The following is a 25,092-nucleotide window of genomic DNA, read 5'->3' as shown; positions in this document are numbered from 1 at the left end:
TTTAGGTATACAATACTCATCACTGGGATCTTGTACCCTTACATGATAAATCTTGGTTCTTATTTTTTCTCCATTCCCCTGACCTCCCTTCACCGCCTCCATTACCAACATCTTATCTTTGTGAAGCAGAGTTTTCTGCAGTGACAGCAATCAAAATGACCTTATAGAGTACAATGGACATAAGCAATAGACCTTTCATTTCACTAACATCACTCCCCCAGACAGGATCAGTGTAGTTGCAGAAAAACAAGCTCAGGTTCCCACTGCTTCTGAATTATGGTGAATGTATATTTTATTATATATCATAATGTAACAATAGAAATAAGGTGCAAGATAAATGAAAAATACTGGAATCATCTCCAAACCACCCTTCCAAACTGTTCTATGAAACTGTTCTTCTTTAATCACTTGACAATTATTTACTGAGCATCTAGGTCTATTCCTGGCTACTAGGGATATAACAACAAACAAGATAAAGATGGTCACATCCTAGGCCATCTGGAATAAGTGACATGGGCCATCAATCCTCAAAGAATTTCTCATTTATTCATTTAACATTTATTTACTGAGGAAGCCTATTACATGCTCCAGAACAATGTCAGAAGCTTATAATAAAGTAATGAACAAAAATGAGAAAAACTGTCCTTATGGAGTTTTCAATCTACAGTGTCAGGGGAGTCAACAGAAATTTTAAATTACAGGTAAAACCTTCACTTGCAAGCATAATTTGTTCTGGAAACATGCTTGTAATCCAAAGTACATATACATCAAAACGAATTTCCCCCTAAGCAGTAATGGAAACTCAGATGATTCATTCCACAACCCCCAAAAAATCATATAAAAATGACTACAATAATGTATTATAATACGAAATAATAAAGAAATACAAAATATAAAGAAAAACAAATTAACCTACACTTACCTTTGACAACTTTTGTGGCTAGTGAGAAGGAGACAAGACAGAGGAGTCTTACTGGTCTTACTGCATAGGATGACTTTCACTGTCACTAACTGAACCACTGCTATCTATTGGCTCAATGGAATATTTTTTTTTCTTTTCATGCAACTTTAATGAGGAACCTATTCAATAATACTTGGCTTTTGACTCCTGAGGATTTTGCAGAAATGTGACTTTGCACTGTCATTAAATGCATTCATTCTCACACTACAATCTTATTAGGGTGGTGCTTTTTTATAACATTTTGCACAGTTTCCCACATTTTTCATTTTTCCCTAATTTCATTTGAAGTGAGGGATTTCTCCCCCTTTCTTTCCACCTCCTCTGCAGACAAGAACTCCTCCATGACTTCTTGCTGTAGGGAAATGATCACCCACAATCCCACAGAGAGAGAGAGAGAGAGAGAGAGAGAGAGAGAGAGAGACACCCACCATTGGCTAAATTGTGATCATGTGATGTTCAGCATTATATACCACTTGTATTTCAAGACATGACTTGTTTGTCAAGTTAAAATTTATTAGAAATGTTTGCTCATCTTGCAGAGCACTTGCAAAATAAGTTGCTCACAATGCAAGCTTTCACTTTATATACTAAATGATGATGATGATGCTTTGAAGAACAGGAAGTGGAAGAGATCACAAAGGAAGTATGTAGACAGAGAAAATAACTGAACCATCTCTCTGGTCACTCCAAGGTAAAAGGTACAGCATATAGAAATTGACCAGCAAAGAAGATTAAGAAGGAGCCATAGAAAAACAAAATAAAAAAATGTGACACAATGGCAGGCAAATAAAGAAGGTGATTCAGAAATAGAGATTAGTTTTGTTAATACTAATCATGGATCAACAATATGATCATCCATAACTAAAATCTGAAATTGATTTCCTAAAAAGTATTTCTGCCCTTAACGTGGTATTTTCAATGGAGTATCAGGATTAAAACTTTACCAAGAAAGAATGAAAGAATAGAGACAACTGTTTCAAGGAGATCTGCTACTATGAGGATCACATGAATAAGGAATAGTGTTACATTTCTTTGATAAATAAGGAGCTACTTGAAATGTTAATGAGAATGACTCAGTTCTTAGTAGGAAAAAAATAGGTGACGCTGACAAGGGGAAACTGTTGGAGCACTGTTATTGAGTAAGTGAGGAGGAGTAAGATCTAAGATACACAGGGGAGGTGTTAATTTTAGATTGAGGAGAAATAGTTCAAATAGTACAGAAGTACACACACCCAAGAGATTCATGTATTAAAGGCAGTAATGGAAGAGGGTCTGTATATCTCTATGGGACAAAAAAAAAAAAATCTTCATTTTCAATTTCTTATAACTAAAATATAGGTTATAGATCACAGTAGTATTTGTAGTACCTGTAATTCTCTTAATGAGAGTAAACCAGATAATTTCATAAGATTTATTTATTACAATAGCTATAGTTAGTATCACAAAACACTGTTTATCCTCACCATTATTTTAAAATTATGGTAGTTACTTGGCCTGGAGTTAAGAGTTTATGATTCAGTGCATTAATAAGGAAACAAATATATCATAAGTTTTACAAGTTCTTAAGAAAAATTGCTCAGATTCTTTTCAAATTTAAAAAGCCTCACAAACTATAGTGTTACCTAACTGTAAAATCTTCATTTTAATACAAGACTTATTCAAGAATATAAGTACTTGGTTTAATAAAACAGGCTTAAACATGGAATATTCTGTGTCATATGAAGTAATGACAGATGTATTTACAGTACTCATTAGTCACAAAGCTGTGTCCCTTTTCATAAGATACTGAATAAACATAAACTTATAAAATGCAGAATAGCCCAGATGTATAAACACAATTTTTTTATTTTACAAACTGGGTTTTTAGTTTTATTAGTATAATTTATGACAAATAATGATTACATTCATCTTAGGAAACTGGTACATATACGTATCACATCAAATCATTCTTTTAACAGATTCTTTTTGGTTTTCATATGTGAAATGTCATTTCATTACTTTGATTAATCTGGAAATTTTAACTTTTGCAATTTAATTTACTGCTTAACTTTTAACAAAAATATTCCTACAAAAGGGGCATGATTCATAAGGGTATAGACAGTGTCAAAGTAAACCCTTGTAACCAATACTCAATTCAATAAAAGGAGCAGTATCTGAAAGACAGGTGGATCCCTGTGTCCTAATCATTACCAATATAACCCTCCTGAGATAAGGGTATTTTTGAAAATGTTACATTACAAAGCACAGGAATAATCATGTAGATTCACACCTATGCTTTCTTACAAGAGTGTTAATGTTTACATTTCTCATTTAGATCCAGAATTCAGCTTGAAATGATGTCTTGTAAATGGTGGGAAGCAGGGGTTGAAATTTCCCTTTTCCTATGTAAATAAAATCTCCAATGAGACCAACAAAATTAAAAAAAAGTGTGTTGAGATTTTATTCAAGGTCAAAATAGACAACCTTATAACACTGACTCCTTCAATCTATGAATATGTTACACCCAACACTGTTGATTTAAAAAAGAATTCTTTGAATAATGTTTGGTAGTTATGTTTCACAGCTTTATGGGATTGATTCATATGTGTTTCAAATTTAGTTTTCTTTTTTAAAGTATATAAAGTTGATCCATGTATATTTACGTATATGGCAATCTTGCTCAATTTGCTCAAGCCTAATATATTTTCCATGTACACATACAAATCCTTTGCTAATAAAAGACACTTTTCATTTCTATTCTGTGTGTTTGTGTATGAGTGTGTAGATACGTTTTTTTATCTTAAAGCACCATCCAGGGTCTCTAGTACAATATTAAATAAAAGGCACATTATGCATCTTAGGGATTTTCAAAGTTACCAGATATAATGTATACTATAGGTTTCCTTGTAAGATTAAGAAAGTTCTCTTCTATTTAATTTTTTCTTTTTCTTTATTTTTGGTACCGCGGATTGAACTCGGGTCCTTATGCTTGCAAGGCAGGCCACCGAATCGCAGAGCTAAATCCCTGGCCCTTCTTTTTTCTAAAAGGCAGATATTTTTCTTTATCTGTAGGTATTGAGAATTATATTGATAAATTATGCTGAAAAATATTTATTACTGAAATAAGCATTTGATGTTACTATTTTTATCACTGTGAATTTTACTATTTTGTTTAAAATATTATCTATATTCATAAGACTGCCCAGTTTTCTATTTTTAAATGTCTGTCAGATTATAAAATCAAAATTATTTTGGCTTTATAACATGCATAACTTGTGTTCCTCTCTATAGATAGAAAAAATTTATATTACAGCATAGAATTATTTAATTTTTTGGAAGAATTAGCAACTTTATGTTAAAGCATAGTGGAGTGTACAGTGTTTCTTATGTTTCTTTGGTTTATTAGTTTGAAGGCGTTCAACTTCTTTAATACTGTCAATTTTACTGGTGACACAGGGTCACTTAATCCAAAATGGTAACATACTTAGCCCTGCCTAAATGATGACTCTGACAAAGCTTACTCTGTGTCTGACTGACTTTAGGCCTGCAAATTTTTCAAGAGCCAGGTGGATCTCAAATTGTAGTTTTAAATTCACAAGATTACAAAACGCTCTATTCTGCTTTTCAGCACATTTCCTGACTACAGACTTGTGAAATTTCTGCCAAAAGGTCTGCTTATTTTTCTGTGTCTCCACACAGTCATCCCACTTAGGTGTTTAGTTTCATATAATATCAGAAACTGTTACTTTTGAACACTGACTTCAGACCAAAACTGAGATTATAGAAATGCTGAAAATGACAACAGAAAAAAACACTGCTCAGAATATTTGTGGCAGTTAATTCATGGAATATATTCAAAGGTGGTCCTTTAGCATTTTGGCTTCTAGATTTGCACTGACTCACACAAATAGTTCCTTGGAAAAATGAGATTTTTGAACAACTGTTAATCAGAAAATGTATATTCTACAGATGCAAATACCTGATTTATCTTTTGGACTGCAAACATAAGGTTCCCAAGTATGTGCAAGGCTCACATCCTAGTTCTTTAATCTTGTCCAATCTTTATAATTATTGCACACAGTTCTTCAGTTGTTAGTACACAGCAGACCTTTAAAATGTAATGGATTAGCCAACAAATGAAGAAACGGGTAAAAGTAAATGCTCAGAAGCCAAAATTGCTGTTCTAAAACTGCTCAAAAATAAGTTAAGAACTCTAAGAAAAAAAACTACTAGCCCAAGTCATGGCTGTAAACTTATAAATACAAGTGAAAATGGCAGTCATGCTTTTAATTTCCTCAAACCCAATTGTATTTATTTAATTTTTGTTCATTTAATAAATACTTGTCGAATACTTTCTACATGCCAAGTACAATTCTAAACACTAGAAAAATACACACAAAAGTGATATAAATCCCTGTCTTTGGAAATAAAATACTTACTTATATTACTTATACAATAGGGAACAATTCAAAATTAGCAGTGATTACATTATACGGTATCTTTCTCATGCCTAGAAATTTGCATAACCCTGTGGAGAATTAAGAACACCACTGGTCTGTGCCCAGGATTTAGCTCAGTGGTTCCGAGGCCTGCCTCACAAGCACAAGGACCTGAGTTCAATCCCCAGTACAAAAAACAAAACAAACAAACAAAAAAACACCACTGGTCTTACGGTGTCTACCTTGAATAATCTATTTTCCTTGTTTCTCAAAATGAGCTCCTCCCCTCCTTCAGTTCCCAAGGGGTCAGTATTTTTCATGCCACTTCAACTGAGTAACTCTGCTTTTAACTATTCTATATGATGGGCTTTCTCCTAAGAGATTTAGTTTGGTAAAATGTTTTACATTTTATCTTAAAAAAAAGGATAAAGTAACAAGCTTTTAATGTTTTGGGTTCATATTTGTTTCAAGCTGTCTACGACATACTTGATACAAACTTGAAAATTAAAAGTTTGATTTTCTTCTGTAAAGCATAAAATTTAAGAAAGACAATAAGTTAAGTTTAAGGTTTCCTAATTAAACAATTAAATACTACAAGAGCTGTTAGGGGCCATGAAAAATTAAACAGTATCTGTATCAGTATCAGCATCAGTCTCTGTACCTGTGGGTATCAGATCTGCCCATTTGGCCAACTACAGATAAAAAATATTTGAAAGTAGGAAATTCTGATTGTACTGAACATGAAGCTTTTTGTCATTTTTTAAAGAGCAGAATAATAATGATCTACATAGTATTTATACTGCAGTAGGTATAAGTATACTAAATATGATTTACACTAAAAATGATGTATATAAGAGGACATTTGTATGTTATGTGCAAAAAATTCCCAATTTTATATAAGGGACTTAAGCATCTGCACACTTTGATGTCCTTGTGGGGTTCTAGAACCAATCCCACACAGATACTGAGACACATAACTAGCCAGCAAAAGATTTATAGTCTAAGAATATTTAACTCTATTCTTTTCACATTCCATATTTTTAAATGTACTACTTTTATTAAATTATGACTAATTTAATAAAATTACATAAGGGGTATAAATGATTAAAATACAATAGACAAGCATGTCAGAGAATTTGTATACTATCCACTTCTACTATTCACAAGTGAATTACCTGTAAAAAAATTTCAAAGTTAGTTAAATGTTTCATTATATGGAAACGCTATCATTATTTCAGTTATACTCAATCTACATGCTACATTTATAAGAAAAAAGATGGCAAGTACTTTATAGTCCTTTTAGCTATTAAAAAAAACTTCTTCAGACTTAAATACCTAATTCTACTGAAAGGAACTATACATTGAAGGTAACTGTTTCAATAAATATTATTTATAATTGACACCAAGGTTAAGTAAGATGAGCTAGTAGCACAGAATACCATGGATCCATGTATTGCAATCTCCAGAGTAAGGTTATACAATTGTGATAGAAGAAGCAAAAGATTCAGCTAACCAAATTCAAATGATAAAACAATTCTTTAAAGGTTATGTTTATAATTTAAGTAGTTTTAAAATGCTCTTTGAGTTATTAAGATCATTCATTTCCCTCACAATACAAAACCTTAATTATAAGTATACCCTAAAAATATAAACTCATTTTATTATATTGCTGTTATACTTCTACACAAGTATTTTGCCTACTGTGGACACACCTATCTTCAAATGGTCAAACAGCTGTTGCCTAAGGACAAACTGTTTAGTCACCCGCAAGTTACTTCATAAGAAAAAAATATTATCAGCAATTATGTCCTTCTACCTTTCAAAGTGAACAAAACAGTAAGTCACAAAGATAATATCTGTATCTTAAAAGTTGGATAATTTTATTCAAAGTTATTTAGAAGAAAAAAAAGACCTCTTACTACTCTAATTGAAATCACCAGCTTTCCTGTAGCTTTGAATGATTCCAAGAAACCCAACTGTTTTGAAAAATCAGAATGGTTATACGCACAATCTTTCATGAATGTTAAAACTGTACAATAACAAATACTAATCTTCAGCTTTTGAGCTTTTCATAAAACTTAAGTAAACCGACATAATTTCTTTGAGGCAGAAGAAACATCAGGATATTGAATTATCCTATAATACAGATCAACATTAAAAGACACTGGGATTTACTGTGATAATAAGGCTGTGTTATTAGATCTTTTTAAAAGGGTGCTTTTCTTCCATGTTTTTAATTGCTGTAGATCCTCAGAATGTTTTCCTTTGTGTTTGAAATGAACATTACTGCTAACCACACTAGTATTTTATGGTTCAAAATAACAATTATCTACGAAGGGCCTTAGAGTGCCACGAAGATCTACATTCAGGATTACAAAACATACCATTTTAATTAACTGTGACATTCCAACTAAATATTGCTTCTTGAAAAATATAAATTGTACCTCTATCCTATTCTTCCTGAAACTCTACACTGATACAGTCAGTATTCTACTCAACCATTCTACTTTAAACATACCACAAAGCTGTAACATGCATGCTTTCTGTCCATCCTCCTCCACATTTAAGGGAAGTAGAAGAGAGTGTAAACAGAGCCAATAAACAACATGCATTCTTTTCATGAACAATAATCAGCTTCTACAAATAATAGTAACAAGCACTTTTTACCTCTTAGGAAGCATGAACCAGGGTAACTGAATTCTGAGTACTCCTTTACTTTTTTTTTTTAAGTTGGACACCAGAAAGTTCTAACACGTTTACGCGTTTTAAAATTTACCTATCTTCCTTTCAGAAAGTTACAAGGTTTCTGCTGCAGTCCTATACCATAAAGCACTAAACCTATCACCAGTATATTTCATTCTTATCTTACCAATGAGTCATATACAACAAAGCAAATACAACAATGAAAAAAAAAATCAGCTGCACAATATAGTCTAACCAAAGTTAAGGCCTCATAACACTAATACAACACTTAACTGAACCTAGTCTTGTCATTTACTAGTAGTATGAACACAGATATTCTGTATCAGATTTTCTCATTCATAAAGATTTATAAATGTATTGCTGAGGTGATACATAGTGTATTACTCTTTTAGTTTAGGAACTATCCTTTTTTTATGCAATCCAACACTTTCATAAGCATTTCTATAAATCAGATGATAGTATTTTGCCAAAACTTCTAAAATATATATTTTTACATCCAAATAAAAAGAGGTATTTGCTATTTTAAACACATAAATATTTAAGTCTGAAAAAAAAGAATTTTGGAAAGCCTCTCAAACTTTCAGAAGAAATCTCAAATATAGATTAAGAGAGAAAGGAAAAACACATATCCAGTTTTTTATTTTATAAATAAAGAATGAAGTTTGGTGGTGCGGATGATGATAGTAATCATGGTAGAATCAGGCAGAAAATGGAAAATTAAGTCTTAATGGAAAATTAAGTCTTTGATCTTATTGCCTTCATGAGTTAGTTTCCATAAGCTATCAAGAGATAAGTAAAAGATACCATGAGTTTAAGTGTTTACTTTAATGAGAAAAGCAAGAGGATGTGGGGGACAGCCCTACTGATTACGCCCAAAGCTGGCTGTGAGTAGCGCAGGCTGTAAAGAGCTAACTCCACAACTGGCTTGTTTATAGAAGAGAGTCTGGCCTGGCTGAAGAAGCCTATTGGCATGCCAAGGTCACAGTGATTCTTACTCAAATTCCATTCCCAGTTAAAACCTTCCTTACTAAACAGACAAGGTTAATCATTAACTACAACCTGTATTGTGCCTGCTCTGTTCCTAATTCAAGAATGCTTCATGTCTCTTCTCTTCGTAAGCCTTGCCTGGATCAGCAGTGTATCCACAGCGACTCCACATAGTTTGTCCCGGTAGCCCCTTTAACCTCAGTCTAACTATGATGTCACCAATAAACATGGGCAGTTCTGGGTGTTCAGCTCCTTTTTTTTTTTTGCTTATCTCTCTGAATGCTAAAGCACTGGACATCCTAGTTTCCCCTATCTGTCTCTTTAACTCTGCCTCTGTCTTTCTTCTCACTTTGTTTCATACAAGTGAGCAAAATGGAACCCACTACAGGGGTCTCCAGTAGGGCGAGATGCAGAAAATTATGTAAAGTGTTGTGGGAATTATTCAATACTTTATTATCAGTGTCAAGCTTTAAAGTACATTGTTTGAAAAATATCTCTGTTCTTGACTTCTAAAAGACTGTCACTGGGGAGCAGGCATATCTGCCAAAATTTGCTTAAGTATGTGTTTGTGAGGATTGGAATATTATTTCAATACCAATCTAATTAGTTTTTCCAGGATTCCAAGTGAAAAACAACACACATGATGTAACAAGAGGCTTTAAGAAAATTGATCTATTGACATATTTACCATTCACAATCATACAAACATGCTTCTATACATTTATTGCCATCATAATAGCTCACTATATCCAGTAGATTAAATATCCAATATAGAAAATGTTTGCTCAGGTTTAGACAAGCCAGAGCATCCAATAAGATATGTGGGATCAGATCCCAGTTCAATTACTTTCTAGCTGTGTGAGCTTTAACAAGTTGACTTTAATCAAATCTTTGTTTCCTTGCTTAGAAAATGAGGGAGACAAACTACTTTGCATAGTTATTATAAGAATAAATATAAAATATGCTCCCCAAAAGAAAAGAAATCCAATAAGCACTGTAGTAATGCCAATTATTTTGGCAATACTGTAATTATGAGGTTACTCTTAAAGGATAAGAATTCAAAGAATACTATATGAGTATTTTTACATTCTTTTTTTTTTTTTTTTGGTACCAGGGATTGAACTCGGGACCTTGAGCTTGTGAGGCAAGTGGTGGAGCCAGAGCTAAATCCCCGGCCCTCACATGAGTATTTTTTACAGATTAAAATAGTAACAAGATTTGGTCTGATAGCAATGTTTGACTAATACCAAAGGAATTTCAACTTCCTAACACTGCTTTGAAAGAAGTATTGTATTTTTGCCACAAAACCTAGGTAGCTTTAAGAGTAGCTAAATGAAGCAACTTGAAATCTAAAAGTGACTGGACTAAAGTAAAAACACATTTAATGAGTGAGGTGATTATGATCGCTCATAGTGCCCAAATACTTTACAAAGAGTATAATTAACCTATTTTAAAAGGTTACTTAATAAATCTTATTCTTATTACTCTTAAATTTAAATTTTAATGTTTTTGTTTGAATATAAACTTAAGCTATTATTACAAAAGTTGAAAATGTTTTAAGGTGCCTATTGTCTGGGATGCTTCTCAGATTTTACCTCTTTTTTGCAAAGATAAAAATAGGAAGGGTAAAGGCTTACTGTAAGAAGATAAAGAATAAACTCACATTAACTGTGAAAAGATGCTGTATCATTCATAATATATTACATTATATATCATTTTTAATTTCAATATTCTATTAAACATTTTATGCTTCTTTCTTTAGATTTACTCCTGAGCATTTCACATTTTTCTTCTTATTGTGAAAGAGATTTTACTTTCAATTATATATCTAAATTGTTTAGTACTTTAAAAATCCCCAAGATTTTTTTATCTTGACCATGACTTCAGGAAAACTGTTGAATACTGCATTAGTTCTGTTATTATTCTGGCTGATCTTTTAAAATTTTCAAATGGACAATTATACAGGCAAATAACGACGAGGTCCTTCCTTTAAATTTTTACTCCTAACACTTTTTTCTGCTCTTATACACTGATTAGTTCTATTAGTAAAATGAAAACAGGAGAGGGCTGGGGATTTAGCTCAGTGGTTCGATGGCCTGCCTCACAAGCGCAAGGACCAAAGTTCGATCCCTGGTACCACAAAGAAAAAAAAAAATGAAATCAGGAGGAAACTGTAAGCATAATTCTAAATTTTCACTAAGATATTTGGTAGAGATTTTTCATATATATTATTTATCTAATTGAGAATATCCACATGAATTTAGTGTGTCAAACTTAAAATTATGAATGAGTTGATTTCTGTAACATATAATCTTATCCATTATCCTAATTATATTTCTTCTTTAAACAATGTGATGTCTTATAATTAATTTATACTTTCCCCAACACTGAGCCATTCCTGTAACCTGACCTTTGCTATTTATACCCTGTTCAATTTAGTTGGTAGTAATTTTTTTCAGAATTCTATTTTCTATATAAACATGTAACACACACCTCTGTTTTAATCATCTCTAAACTTTCCTATTTGGTCATATGTTCCTTTTTGATAGCTGTAACTAATCAATAGCAGAATGACTTTTATAATTTCTGTAAACTTTGCAAAAACAATTTTTCTGTTACATAATTATCTACAGAGAAATACCGTTCTCATTCACAAATTCTCCTTATCATTTCAATGTGCAGATACCAAATAATCCTTTGTTCATATTCTTTCTACTGCTAGTATTTGAATAAGGCCCACTTTCCTGAATGAGCTATTAGTAAGAAGCTACTCTGGATAGGAATATATTTCAAAGTTCAGTGGCTCAAGTTTTGTCTATGTAACAAGCTGCTTCCTTAAAGTAAGACACCAAAGTGTATTCAAACCTCTGTCTCTCAATATCTAAGTTCAGACAGGATTGTACCATTAAATCTTCACTCCTTGATTTCTTTATAAGCCATTACCATCAAAAGACACAATCACCATCTTCTTAAACAGTTTTATTTGGATACATCTATCTTGTACTTTCTGAACTCTATTTTTCAGTTCCTCAGCATTATATGACCTATTATTCGTCCCTTTCCCAGATAACCTTCCACTGGATACTCCAGACCATAGTTATTCCTTCTCTCAACAGCATCCTACACTTTCTTGGAACATGTGTTTCCTGCCAAATTTCAAGATCTGCCACTAACATTGGGCTCTTCAGTGTGCTGTGCTCCCCTCATGACAAAGGACCATTACAAAAGGGACATCTTATACTACTCTTGCTGTTCATCTTTACTATTGGTAAAATTTATATGGTGTATGTCACGTTCTCTGTCTTCAAGTCATTTAGGAGTTGATTCTCAGAGATTTGTTGTTGTTTGTTATGATGTATTTAATTTCCAAGAGGAAAATGAGTAATTTTCTGACCTAAACTAGCACTACGTTCCTAAGAACACTTATTTTTGGCATGGGATTTCACCAAGTTATTCAGGCTGTACTTGAACTCACAATTCTACCTTGGCCTCCTGAGTAGTTTGTATTATAGGCATCTGTCACTGCAACTGGCTCAAAGAAAATGTTTAGTATAAAGGATAAGATAAAAAGCCTCCTAAATGCTGATTGCATTTATTTAATGATTACTGTTTATGATTTATATTTCTTACTAAAGGAATTTCACTTATGTGTATTTTCTCACCTATATTTGGTGTATATAAATTTACATATATTATTCTTTGATTTTCAGAGAACTGCTTCTAGAGTTATATGTTGTTTTATTTTAACCATATTTCTGTGCTTTCTTTTTACATTAATCAGTTCCTACCAAGTGTGTTTGGTTCATTAATGCTCTCATAAAGTCAGCTTTTTAAAACACTTTTTTCCTATAAATTATTCTAACTTTATTAGATGTTTAGTATCACTTTGTAGTTTATTCTTATTTCATAACTTCTTGCAGAAATGACTTTAAAAATGTTCTTGTATTCCTAACAAATGCATTTAGGACTCCAAAATGACCGAAAAGACTAGTACAGGTACACAATTTTCTTTATCCCAGTTTTGGTATGTTCGAACTTTCTCACTTAGTTCTATTAAAATTCTTCATTTTTTGAGTTTTAGTATACTTATAAATTCCTAATTATTTAGAAGTTCTTAGTTTCCAAACATGATTGTTTTTAAATATTGTTTATTTTTAAATTAACTCCATTAGTGATAGAAAATATAATACAGAATGCACACTATATTGATTTTTGAAATTTGTGGGTCTTTTTCATGAATTTCATGATCGTATTCTGTATATGTCTCATGTGTGCTTGAAAGAATGTACCATTTTTGGGCCGGGGATTTAGCTTAGTGGTTCCAATGCCTGCCTTGCAATCACAAGATCCTGAATTCAATGCCCAGTACCAAAAAAAGTACTTTTGTTTGAGTGTATTGTTTAAATCATATGCTCATTTATATTAATACGTGCAAACCTATAACACATAAAGGTCTTGTCAGCTATCACCTGCTAACAGAGGTGGTTAAAATCTTTCGTGGTGGTTACTGTTTCTTTTATTTCTTACTTGCAGTGCTTTCCATCTTCACTTAATGCCTTGCAAGAATTTTTCTTGGATGCCTGGTTTTAAATTAAGCATAGTAATAACTTTGTTAGACTATTTTGCTTTTGCATTTTTTTTCTTCTAGCGTTACTGAAGTATAGTTGGTAAATAAAAATGTGGATACAACATATTTTGACATACATATCGTGAAATGATTATCACATTAATAAATCAATCATCTAACACAGTTGCCTTATTATACATACATTTATGAAAGATCATTTGAGAGCCACTTCTATAGCACTTTCAGGTATACAGTATATTAACTCAGAGAACACACAATGCATTAAATCTTAAGAACTTATTCATCCTGCATTAACTAGCACTTTGACTAACATGTCATTTCCTCCACCCTTTAGACTTTATATATGAGGTCCACTTTTTTATGCTCTACATATAAGTGATGATATACACTAGTATCTTTCTGTGTCAGACTTACACTCTAGGTCTGTTCGTGGTTTTGCAAATGGCAGGACTCCTTTCACATAAGGACAGATATTCCATTGCACGTGTGCATGTGTGCATGTTCCCTACAATTTCTTTATCCATTCATCCACTAGCAGACACTTGGATCCATTATTGGCTATTATAAATAATGATGCAATGAACATGGAACTGCAAATGTCTCAGACATATGAATTTTATTTTTCACTCATTATTTACCCAGTTGTGGGACTGCTTGATCAGATGGTGCTTCTATTTTTAATTTTGGAAGGAAGAAGACATCCAGAACTACGTCAAAAAGTGGCAAGCATGATGAGATGCGTCCAAAGCGAAGGGGAGTATTTTGAGGAGGATTAATGATAAATATGTATTTTACCAAATAAATTTAAAACATTCACTATATTTTCCAATCACACCACATACATAGATGCTCCAATTTTGTGTGCACATTAAAGTGGATAAACTAACCAATTTGTTATTGCAGAATGACCTTTGTCTGATTTGGACTTGATATCTATTCTGTCTGATACAAATACTGCCATTCCTGTGCTCTTTCAGTTACCACTGACCTGGGATATCCTCTTCCATCTCTTCAATTTCAGCCCATGTGTCCATAAAGTCAAAGCAGTGGACTCTCCTTTTAATCTTTATATTGTAACTATTTATGTCCCTATTAACTTTATTTTGTTTTAAATTCTATTTGCCTTGAGAGTACACTAGGTTTCTCTTGGTTAATATTTGAAGTCTGGCTCAAGGCAAAAATCCTACATGTTCCTCTTTCAAATGTGATCATTAAAAGGTCTTATGGTGGTAGATTGGGGTGGGCTGCCCTACCCACACAAGATTAAGTACAAAGCCAAAACATCATAGGTTTCTGGAAGAACTTATAATCAAGAATTCAAATTTCCCATCACTGAGGCGGCCACGCATGCATAGCCCATTCAGAAACCGTAGGCAAGGTACTTACCACTTTCCTCCAGGTAGACCTTATCAAGAGACGTCAGTAAAGCATTTTCTTAAATCTGACCCAAGATTTCCACTCCCAGACCTTCCGTAATTACTTGCCACAGGACTATCACAGGCCTTTTGATAGACTCCTCTATAGTAAAGTAAGTCCCTACCTTCAGTGAGTATCACCTGACCTTTGCCCAATGCCATTCTGGGGGAAAAATGAGAAATCAGGGAGTCAGCATTTTGATCTCTTGCTCACACTAAGTAAGTGAATAAACTCATTTCAATTGTGTTTCAATTGTGATAGTTGTCTTCACTGACCACTGGAAGCTCAACAAACTGGCACAGTAAGAGGTTAAATGATTGGGCAGAATTCTGTCCTGGAACAGTAAAAGTATAAAGGTCTCTCAGAAAATTCTTGGGAGCGCTTTTGGATTTTTCCGTGAGCCTGAGGGTCTCAAAGGCATTTAATGAACTGGTCATGTAAAGTGGATGCCACACGGCACTCCACCAGCAATGCCAATGAGTTTTGGAAATTTTTTGTATATTGTTTTCAGCAACTTTTAGTTTATGAGAAGAACCACTGGGCCACTTCTCTTTTTGGCGCGATTAGCAGTCAAGCTTACCTACCATTCAAGAAGCACTTCAAAGATGCTTCTCTGCAAAGGCCTTGACAGATCATAGAATTTGATTAGTTTCCTTTGAAGATAAACTCAGTGAGTGACAGCATGCAGGACAAATTACACAGGCTTCTCCTTTGGAGTGTCCTGAGGTCAGCCACCACCAAGATTGCAAAGGACAAGCACGAGTGACAGCAGCAGTGACAGCCACCTCCATGTTATCTGGAGGCTAGATAGGGCCAGAGTGTACTTAGGCTTTCTGAGCTCACGGTGGTGATTACTTGCATATATCTCAGCACTTCCTGTCTTAAACAATCAGCATGAAAGCTGGCATAGGAGTGACAAGCAGATCTCATCCACAAACTCTGACATGTGCCTACCAGCACTGGGCAGGGGGGCCGCATCTCTGCTGTTTGGTTGCAGCATCCCACGTGGTACACACATCAAACAAAGCCAGAAAGTGGATCCTCCTTTGTCTCCCCCCAATTCCCACTCCAGAATTCCAGCCAGGAAACAACTGCCCGTTGCTCCTCCTGGCCTGCACCCCTGAATATACACGGCAAGATTCCAGGAGAGCTACTTCCACCGCTTCCACTGCTCTACCACTTAGGGTTTCCTGGGGTTCTGGTGAAACGGAACAGAGATAAAGGAGAAAAGATTTAAAAACAAAACAAAACAAATGAACAAACACCTGAAGACTCATCTGCCCTACTCTCTACAAGCTTTTCAAATTTCCCTTTCTTGCTTCTCGGGTCAAAACTAGAGTATCTCCTAGAGACTTTTCTGTCTGCATGGCTGTTAACTTCCAAGTTTCAACCTACCCTGAATTCAAGCCCAAAAGACCAAAATAATAAAACAATTAGTGACTGTCTCCTAGTTATGTCCATTTTGAATGCTGGTATTTCATGTAGTCTGTCTGCTGACTTTTAAAATGTACCAAATACGTGAGTCTCATTCTCTCTGGTTTTTATACTTGTGCCACTGGGAAGCTGGAATGTCTTCCTTTCATTTTAATGTATAAGCAGGCAGTCCATTTTTTAAAACACATTTTCGGGTTTCTTATCACTGAATATTATTGAGTTTTTTTACTCAACAAAGACTCACATTTACACAGGCTGTAAATACGTGCCCCTTATCACATGGATTCTAAGTATTTTCTCTTGGTCTGTGGATTATAGATAGTCTTTTCATTATCTTTCAAAGAGCAGAAACTTTGAACCTTAATGAAGTCCAATTTATTTTTTGTTTTCCTTGTATGTTCATTCTTTTGTTCACAAAGATTTTCTGTGTTCTTCCAGAAGAAATTCCCAGGTGCAGTATCTTCTCCCCATAGAAGATACATGGAACTATAACTCATTTTGAGTACTTTTTATCTGCAATGTGAGATAAGTGCTTCACTACTTGTATATGGGTATTTTTCAGCATCATTTTTTCCAGACTGTATTTTACTCACAGGATTACTTGCTACCTTTGTTAAAAATTGAACTGGACCAGGCGTGGTGGCTCACCCCTGTAATCCCAGCACACAGGAGGCTGAGGCAGGAGGATCACTGTGGTTCAAGACCAACCTTGGCTACATAGGGAGTTCCAGTTCAGTCTCATTACATAATGAGACCCTGTCTCACCCCCCCCAAACAACAACAACAACAACAACAAAACTGAATTGCTCACATATGTATATATGTTATTCTGGACTCTGTATTCCATTCCAATGATCTAAGTGTCTATCTTTAGCTCATTTCTATACTATTTCAACTATTATACCTTTATAACAAGTCTTCAAATCAGGTAATGTAAGTCCTCAAATTTTCTTTTGGTTTCAAAAGTTATTTGGCTATTCCAGGTCATCTATGCCTTTACATATTAACTTTAGAAATGGCCTATTGCTTTATTCTAAAAGATCTGTCTGGATTTTGATTGCCACATCTTGAAATCCACAGGTAAATGTGAAGGAAAAGTGACATACCACATTAAGCCCTGGAATACTGAATACAGCATATCTCTTTATTTCTTTAGGTCTTTTGGGTATGCATTTCTCTACTCATTTTTTTTCAGTAACTGTCTCTAAAATGCTTCTCCTGTGACAGCACCCAGTATGCTACTTCATTTTATCCACGTTGATAATCTCTTCCTTTTGATTAGAGGATTAAGTCTAATTTAAGTCACCTAAGTATACTGATGATTTATTTAGGTCTGAAATTTAAAAATTTTTCTATTGTGTTTTTCATTCATTATTATTCCTCTGTTCTCTTTTCCTGTATTAATATTATATACATTTTTAATATTTCTATTGATTACCTAGGATATTATATCACTTTGCTTATTTCAGCTGTTCACAGGAGCTTAAACTCAATATACTAAACTTAAATCTGAACCAAATGACTGCAGGTAAAACACAGGTACACTGAGCACAGATCAATCTATACTTGTCATACACAAAAACACACACATGTAAGCCTCTCAGGTTCTTACCACAATGTTACAGTTTTCAGCTTTAAGTCATGTCTTTCAAAATAATTAAGTTCAAATAATATTGCTTCAGTATACACCAGGAAAACCACTTTCTAGTAATACTTTAAGTCTATCTGCATATTATAAAATTTGTGCTACTACTTAAAATACTGTGTGAAATAGATATTGTAATTAATATAACTATTAAATAGCAGAAATATTTCTGAAGGTTTTAATCACATGCTCATATTTCACTTTTATTATGTAATTAAAGAAATTGAAAGGGAAGCAATACTTGCAAATTAATTCCTGGAAGCAAGTATTAACTTTGATTCCAAAACCAGGGATAGACCCAACAAAAAAGAGAAATACAGGCCAATCTCCCTAGTGAGCATAGATGCAAAAATCCTCAATAAGATACTGGCAAACAGAATACAAAGGGTCATTAAGAAGATTATACACCCTGACCAAGCCAGATTTATCCTAGAGATGCAAGGATGATTCAGCATACATAAATCAATAAATGTAATACACTGTATCAAAAGTGTCAAGGACAGAAAGCATATAAACATCTTAACTGATGCAGAAAAAGCATTCTACCAAATTCAACACCCATTCGTGAAAAAAAACATTGCAGAAAACTGAAATAGATGGTCTTTATCTCAACTTGATAAAGGCTATGTATGAAAAACTAACAGCCAACATCATACTAAATGGTCAAAAACTGAAAGCCTTCATGCTAAAATCAGGAACAAGACAAGGATTTCCACTTATCACCACTCCCGTCCAATACAGTTCTAGAAACACTAGCCACAGCAATTAGACAAGAGAAAGAAATAAAAGTGATAAAGACAGAAAAGAAAAAAAGTTAAACTGCCATTATTTTCTAATGATATGATACTTAGTATAGAAGACCCAAAAAACTCTGCCAAAAGACTTCTAGACTTGATTGACAGATTCTGTACAGTAGTTGGATACAAGGTCAAAACTCAAAAATCAATAGCCTTCTTGCACACAATAACAGACTCACCAAGACTGAAATTAGGGAAATAATCCCTTTCACAATAGCATCCAAAAAACTGAAATATCTAGGAATCAATCTAATAAAGGAAGCAAAAGATCTCTACACTGAGAATTACAACACTCTGAAAAAAAAGACTGAAGAGGATATAACAAAATGAAGACATCCCTTTTCGCTGGGTAGGAAAAACCAATATAGTGAAAACGGCCATACTTCCAAAACTGCTATACAGATTCAAAGCAATCCTGATTGAAATTCCAACAGTTTAAGTAGAGAAAACAATCTAAAAATTCATTTGGAACCAGAAGAGAGCTAGAATAGCAAAAGCAATTTTAGGCAACACAGAAGTAGCAGAGGGTATCACAATCCTCAACTTGGAACTATACTACAAAGACACTGTGATAAAAACAGCATGGTATTGGCAAAGAAACAGACCTGAAGAATAGTGGAATAGATTAAATGATGCAGCAACAACTCCTGAAATACTCAGCTACCTCACCTTTGACAAAGGAGCCCACTATTCTTATTGGAGGAAAGATAGCCTATTTAATAACTCGTGTCAGAAAAACTGGATTTCGACATGCCACAGATTAAAACTAGACCCCTATCTTTCACCATGCGCTTAACTAAAATCAAATTGATTAAATATATAAATATTAAAACAAACAATAAATTTGCTGGAAGACAAGTTAGGTAAAACTCTTGAAGATAATGGAGTAGGAAAAGACTTTATGAACAAATCCTCAGTAGCACAGGAACTATCAAAAAAAATCAACAACTGGGATCTCATTTTATTAAAAAGCTTCTGCATTGCAAGAGAAACCACCAACGACAGCTAAGAGACAACCTATAATGTGGAAAAAATGTTTTACCAGCTGTTCCTCAGACAAAGATCTACTATCTGGAATATATAAAGAACTAAAAAAAAATCAGACCCCCCCCCAAATACAAAGACCCAATTCAAAAATGGGCATCTGAAATGAACAGATATTTCTCTGACAAACAAGTAAAAGCATCAAAAAAAATGAAAAAATGTTCAACATCATGGTTCATTGGAGAGATACAGACAAAAACAAAACTGAGATGCCACCTCACCCCAGTAAGAATAGTTGCTATCAAAAAATCAACCAATAACAACTGCTGGCGGGGATGTGGGGGAAAAAAGGAACCCTTTTTCATTGTTGGTGGGAGTGCAGTCTGGTACAACCACTGTGGAAATCAATATGGACATACCTTAAACAACTAGGATCAGAAGTCCCATTTGACCCAGGTATTCCTCTGCTGTGTGGATCTTCCCAAAAGAATTTTAAAAATCATGATAAAGTGATATATGTTCACCCATGCTGAGAGTGGCAATTTGGTTTTTTTTTTCTTTTTCTTTTATATGGGAGATCAAACTCAAGCAGTGGAAATGGTGAGCTAAATCCCTGGCCCTATAGCAGCACAGTTTGCAATAGCTAAAACGTGGCAACAGCCTAATTGCCCATCAACTGGAGACTGGATAAAGAATATGTGGTTTTTTAATGAAATAGAGTACTACTCAGCCATAAAGAACAAGAAACTAGAGATACTGATAGCTAAGTGGACACACATTGAGGCCATATCTTAAGTGAAATTAATAAGTCATGCAGGTGTAAATACCAAATAGTTTGTGGTGTGAAAAACTAAAAGAGTAAGAAGGATCAAAATGTATTACTGATACTACATAATAGGAAGGAAAGGTCTAAAAGAATACAGAAGTCAGAAGAGTAGGGGACAGGTAAAAAGGGAAAAGAAAAAATATGATAAAAGGAAAAACATGGAAATAATGTCTTTGTAAACAGGAAAGGGTGGAGAGGGGGAAGGGAAGTCTGGGAATGGGAAAAAATAAGAACCAGGATGTCATGTAAAGGTACAAGATCCCAATGACAAATGCAACTGTAATGTATACCTAAAAAGTACCAATAATCTTAATTTACAAATATGGCATGTTCATAATCAAAAGAAGAACATTACCTTTGTTGAAACTGAAACAGGATTATGTTTAGCTATATTCTTCTAACATCCTCTTAACCAGTATTTCCTCTGGCAAACTCACCCCTTTCAATCAAGTGCCCCCTGCTAGCAATGATCAATAATCACATAAATTCAGGCATATCATTTTCCATGGAATATTTTAGTGGCTTCCACTGGCAGTAGGATAAAAATTCATAATCTAGCTCTGCAGAGTTGCCTTCTTCCCTCTCCAGGGTCATCTCTTACTCCTTCCTCCTTGCTTTGCTACCAGTGCTGTAGCCACACCAAGCTATAATTCTTTGAATATATGAGGCTTTACATATGTTGATTAGTTGGTCTGAACAACTTTAAAATTTCATTTACTCTTCAAAATCCAGCTCTGACACACTCGGGTGTCTTTACTTTGTTCTATAGCTCTTCCTGCTTTGCTTACTTCCCTCACAGTGTGTGGCATATAGTTTGTATCCCCATAATCAATTCATTATAGCCATATTCTCAGAGCCTAACAGGTATCAGGCACATAGAAGAGGCAAAGGAATAGTTGTTGAAAAACAAATAGTGAATAAGTACATTTAGAAATTCTATTTGCAAATCATTTCAAACTACTAATTCTTATTAATTCCTACCATGTTTCCTATTTAATCTTGTATTTATTTAGCATTTGTAATTAGTCAAATAGTAAAGGACATTAGACTTCAAAAGTGAAAAGGAGTAGGAAGATAGCATAAATTTACAGTGAATCTATACTGTATTATTTCAGTCCTAAAAAGCTAAGTCTTCTCATTGAAACTGGAATTCTATTACAGTAATAGTCTTTATTTTGTTAATTTTAAATGTTATTCTATAATGCAACAAAATACAGGGAAAAAATGTGACAACATACCAGAGATACCATGGCCCAACCAGTTTTGTTGTAGATGAATTCCAAGTTGTTCCTTCTCAAGTAGAGCAGACCACCAACAAGTGACACTAACAAGGCCAAAGCGATGGTGCCAGAGTAGTTGGGTGGTCTGAAAACCCGGATCTGCAAAAATGCAAGGAAAACTTTTAAAACAGAGGAGAAATACTAAATTTTTCTCTTGACCATATTCTAGTCCTCCAATCTTCGACACAAACAATTCAGAAACATGTCACTCTACTTTTTCACCTGACATTAACACTCTTTTTTAAGAGGCAAAAAATATATGATTTAAAAGCATGATGGGTGTGTAAAAGGATTTTCTCTTCAGTTTGGCTGAATACACTCAAGTATATGTAAACTGTGTACATGTAATTCTACCTGAGACGCTGTGCTTCACCCCTGGATCACCTAGTGACTGGCAGCAATGAGATGGGGGTGAATTTCTATCACTTCAATTTGGGACTTTTAAAAAATGTTTACTAAAACATAACCCACATGCCATAAAATTCAGCCCTCAGTGTGCACAAAATTCAATGGTTTTTATTATGCTCATAAATATTACAGCCATCACCAGAATCACTAGAACATTTTCATCACCTCTAGTTATCCACTTATTCCCCACAACCTGTAGCCTTAGGTAAGTACTAATCCACTCTCTGTCTTTATAGACATCTCGAATTCTAGGCTTCCATGTAATGTATGTCTGCTGTAACTGGCTTGTTTCACTTAGTCTAATGTTTTCAAGGTTTATCCATGTAGGTACACACAGCAGTACTGTACTCCATTCACTTTCATAACTCAGTAATATTCCCCTGTGTACCACATTTTGTTTCTCCATTCATTATCTGACAGACATTTGAGTTGTTTTCACTTATGGCTACTATGAATAATACTGCTATAAACATTCTTGTGCAACCTTTTGTCGCAGACATGTTTTTATATTTCTTGCCTGGAAACTAATGAGTGGAACTAATGAGTGGAAACTAATGAGTGGAATTTCATATGGAAAACTCAATGTTTAACAGCTGGAGGAAGTTTTAGGCTGTTACCACAGTGTCTGTACCATCTGACATCTCCTTGGCAGTGTATGAGGCTTCCAATTTCTCCATTTCCTCACCAATGCTTATTTTCTGACATTGTATGCAGCTATTTTACTACATATGAAGTGGTACCTCCCTATAGTTTTGTTTTTCCCTGGTGACTGACAATATTAAGCATATTCTTAATGGCTATTTCTATTTTTTTCCTCACAGATGCTTTTTTTTTTTTGGTACCAGGGATCGAACTCGGAACCTTGTGCTTGCAAGGCAGGTGGCAAAACCACTGAGCTACATCTCTGGCCCTCCTCACAGATGTTTGTTTGCTTGTTTAGTACCAACGATCAAACTCACAACCTAGCACTTGAAAAGCAGGTGTGGTGTCATTTAGTTAAATCCCCAGCCCACTTACAGAAATGTTTATTCTGCTCCTTTGCCCATTTTAAATTGGGTTTTGTCTTTTTACTATTAAATATAAGAGACATATAACTGGGTATAAATCTCATCAGAAAACTGATCTGCTAATTATTTTCCCCATGTGTGGTATATCTATTCACTTTCTTGATGTTGTAAAGTCTCTTCTTTAGAAATAAATACAACTGATGTGAATTTGTAACTTCAAGAGTACATACATCTCTTAGTTCTAATAACGTTTCCTACTTATAGGAACCAGGGCCCTTGAAAGAGATGACTGACAGCAGGGTGGAACAGCTGTGGAGGCAGATACAGTAAGAGCCTGGAACAAATTTTTATGTCAGAAAATTAGAAAGCATTTAAAAGTATTGGAAGCATGTCACAAAAACACAGACACTGGAATGAAGAGGCTTCCATTAATCAAACCTAGAATAATTTTAGCACCAAATTAAGAAAAGAAATAGATTATAAACCACAAGGGTATGAACAGTACCTTATGTATTATTTTGTGACACAATCAGTCAGGAATAACAGAAGTTCAGGAAAAAACAAAGTGATTATAGTCACAAAGATAAAAAACACTATACATCATGAAAGGCCACATAAGAAAGACACCAAAGCAGTCAAGTGGCAGAAGACTGGAGCCAAAAGAAGGTTAGGCCTCTGCTGTTGTTGAAGTTTTGTGAGACAGGGCAGGACAGTGACTAGTTTAACAGTGAATAGTTTGGATAATTTTGGTGGAATTTGGCCTGTAAGAGTGTCCTCTAATTGTCTGGTCCTCACCCTGGGATTATTAAAGCAGAAAGGTACTGTTCCTTAGGGTTTAAAAGTGGTGAGAGACAGAAGAAGGTATGCCTCTGGATTGATTAGTTTTCTTATCACAGATAAGACTCCTGCCTGGCAACTTTGTTATCTGTAAAAGCTCGCTGCATCAGGAGGGGCAAGCTCTTCGTTGCCAGAAAATTGTTTTTAAATATCAAAATGTCATTAATATCTAAATATTTTAAAAAATCTTTGCAATACATAATGCAATTCATAATCCTATACCAATGATAAACAGATCACTGAAAGACAGAAATACACAGATAAAAGGAATCGAACTCCTGATTACAGTAGAATACTGAAGGCCAACAAAAAATATGGAGAGCTGAAACTGGAATCATCATTTTGCGGCAGTGTAGTGCAAACTGAATCAAGCAGGAATCATTAATGAATGCTATATCCAAGAGTAAATGTTGGGTGAGAAACAGAATTTTGAATGATCATAAGGTGTCTTTACAGACAAATAATTGAAAGTATATAAAAAGAAAGATAAGTAATTACACATAAATGAAGGAATGGAAAACATTTTGATCCAATGTCCAAAATTATTTTTACCAAGGAGTTGAGAACACATAAGCACAATCCAATCATGAGTAAACATCAGGCAAATCAAGTAAGTATTCTATTTAAAAAGTGGGACAGGGCTATGTTCTTACACATCAAAATCTAAAGGACACAGGGTAGAGAACTATCCTGGGTTAGAGATTTAAAAGAACAACATTGAAATGAAACTAACTCTAGACTTCGTCTTGAAAGATGGGAAAATGTTATAAAGGGATGTTAGTCCAGCTGGCAACACTCTAG

General features: G+C 34.2%; 1 protein-coding gene across 1 annotated transcript in view; it reads right to left on the bottom strand.

Annotated features, from left to right (window-relative positions):
- Positions 1–25,092, bottom strand: part of Tusc3 (tumor suppressor candidate 3) — a 247,837-nt gene that overhangs the window by 102,028 nt on the left and 120,717 nt on the right. The window contains exon 5 of the mRNA XM_019207150.2: positions 21,998–22,138. Within this exon, the coding sequence (XP_019062695.2) occupies positions 21,998–22,138 (141 nt within the window). The remainder of the gene's footprint in view (positions 1–21,997; positions 22,139–25,092) is intronic.

The sequence above is a fragment of the Fukomys damarensis genome, unplaced genomic scaffold, assembly GCF_012274545.1.
Source record: "Fukomys damarensis isolate Sample0158 unplaced genomic scaffold, DMR_v1.0_HiC HiC_scaffold_18, whole genome shotgun sequence".
NCBI lineage: Eukaryota > Metazoa > Chordata > Mammalia > Rodentia > Bathyergidae > Fukomys > Fukomys damarensis.
This window is presented reverse-complemented; position numbering and strand designations above follow the sequence as displayed.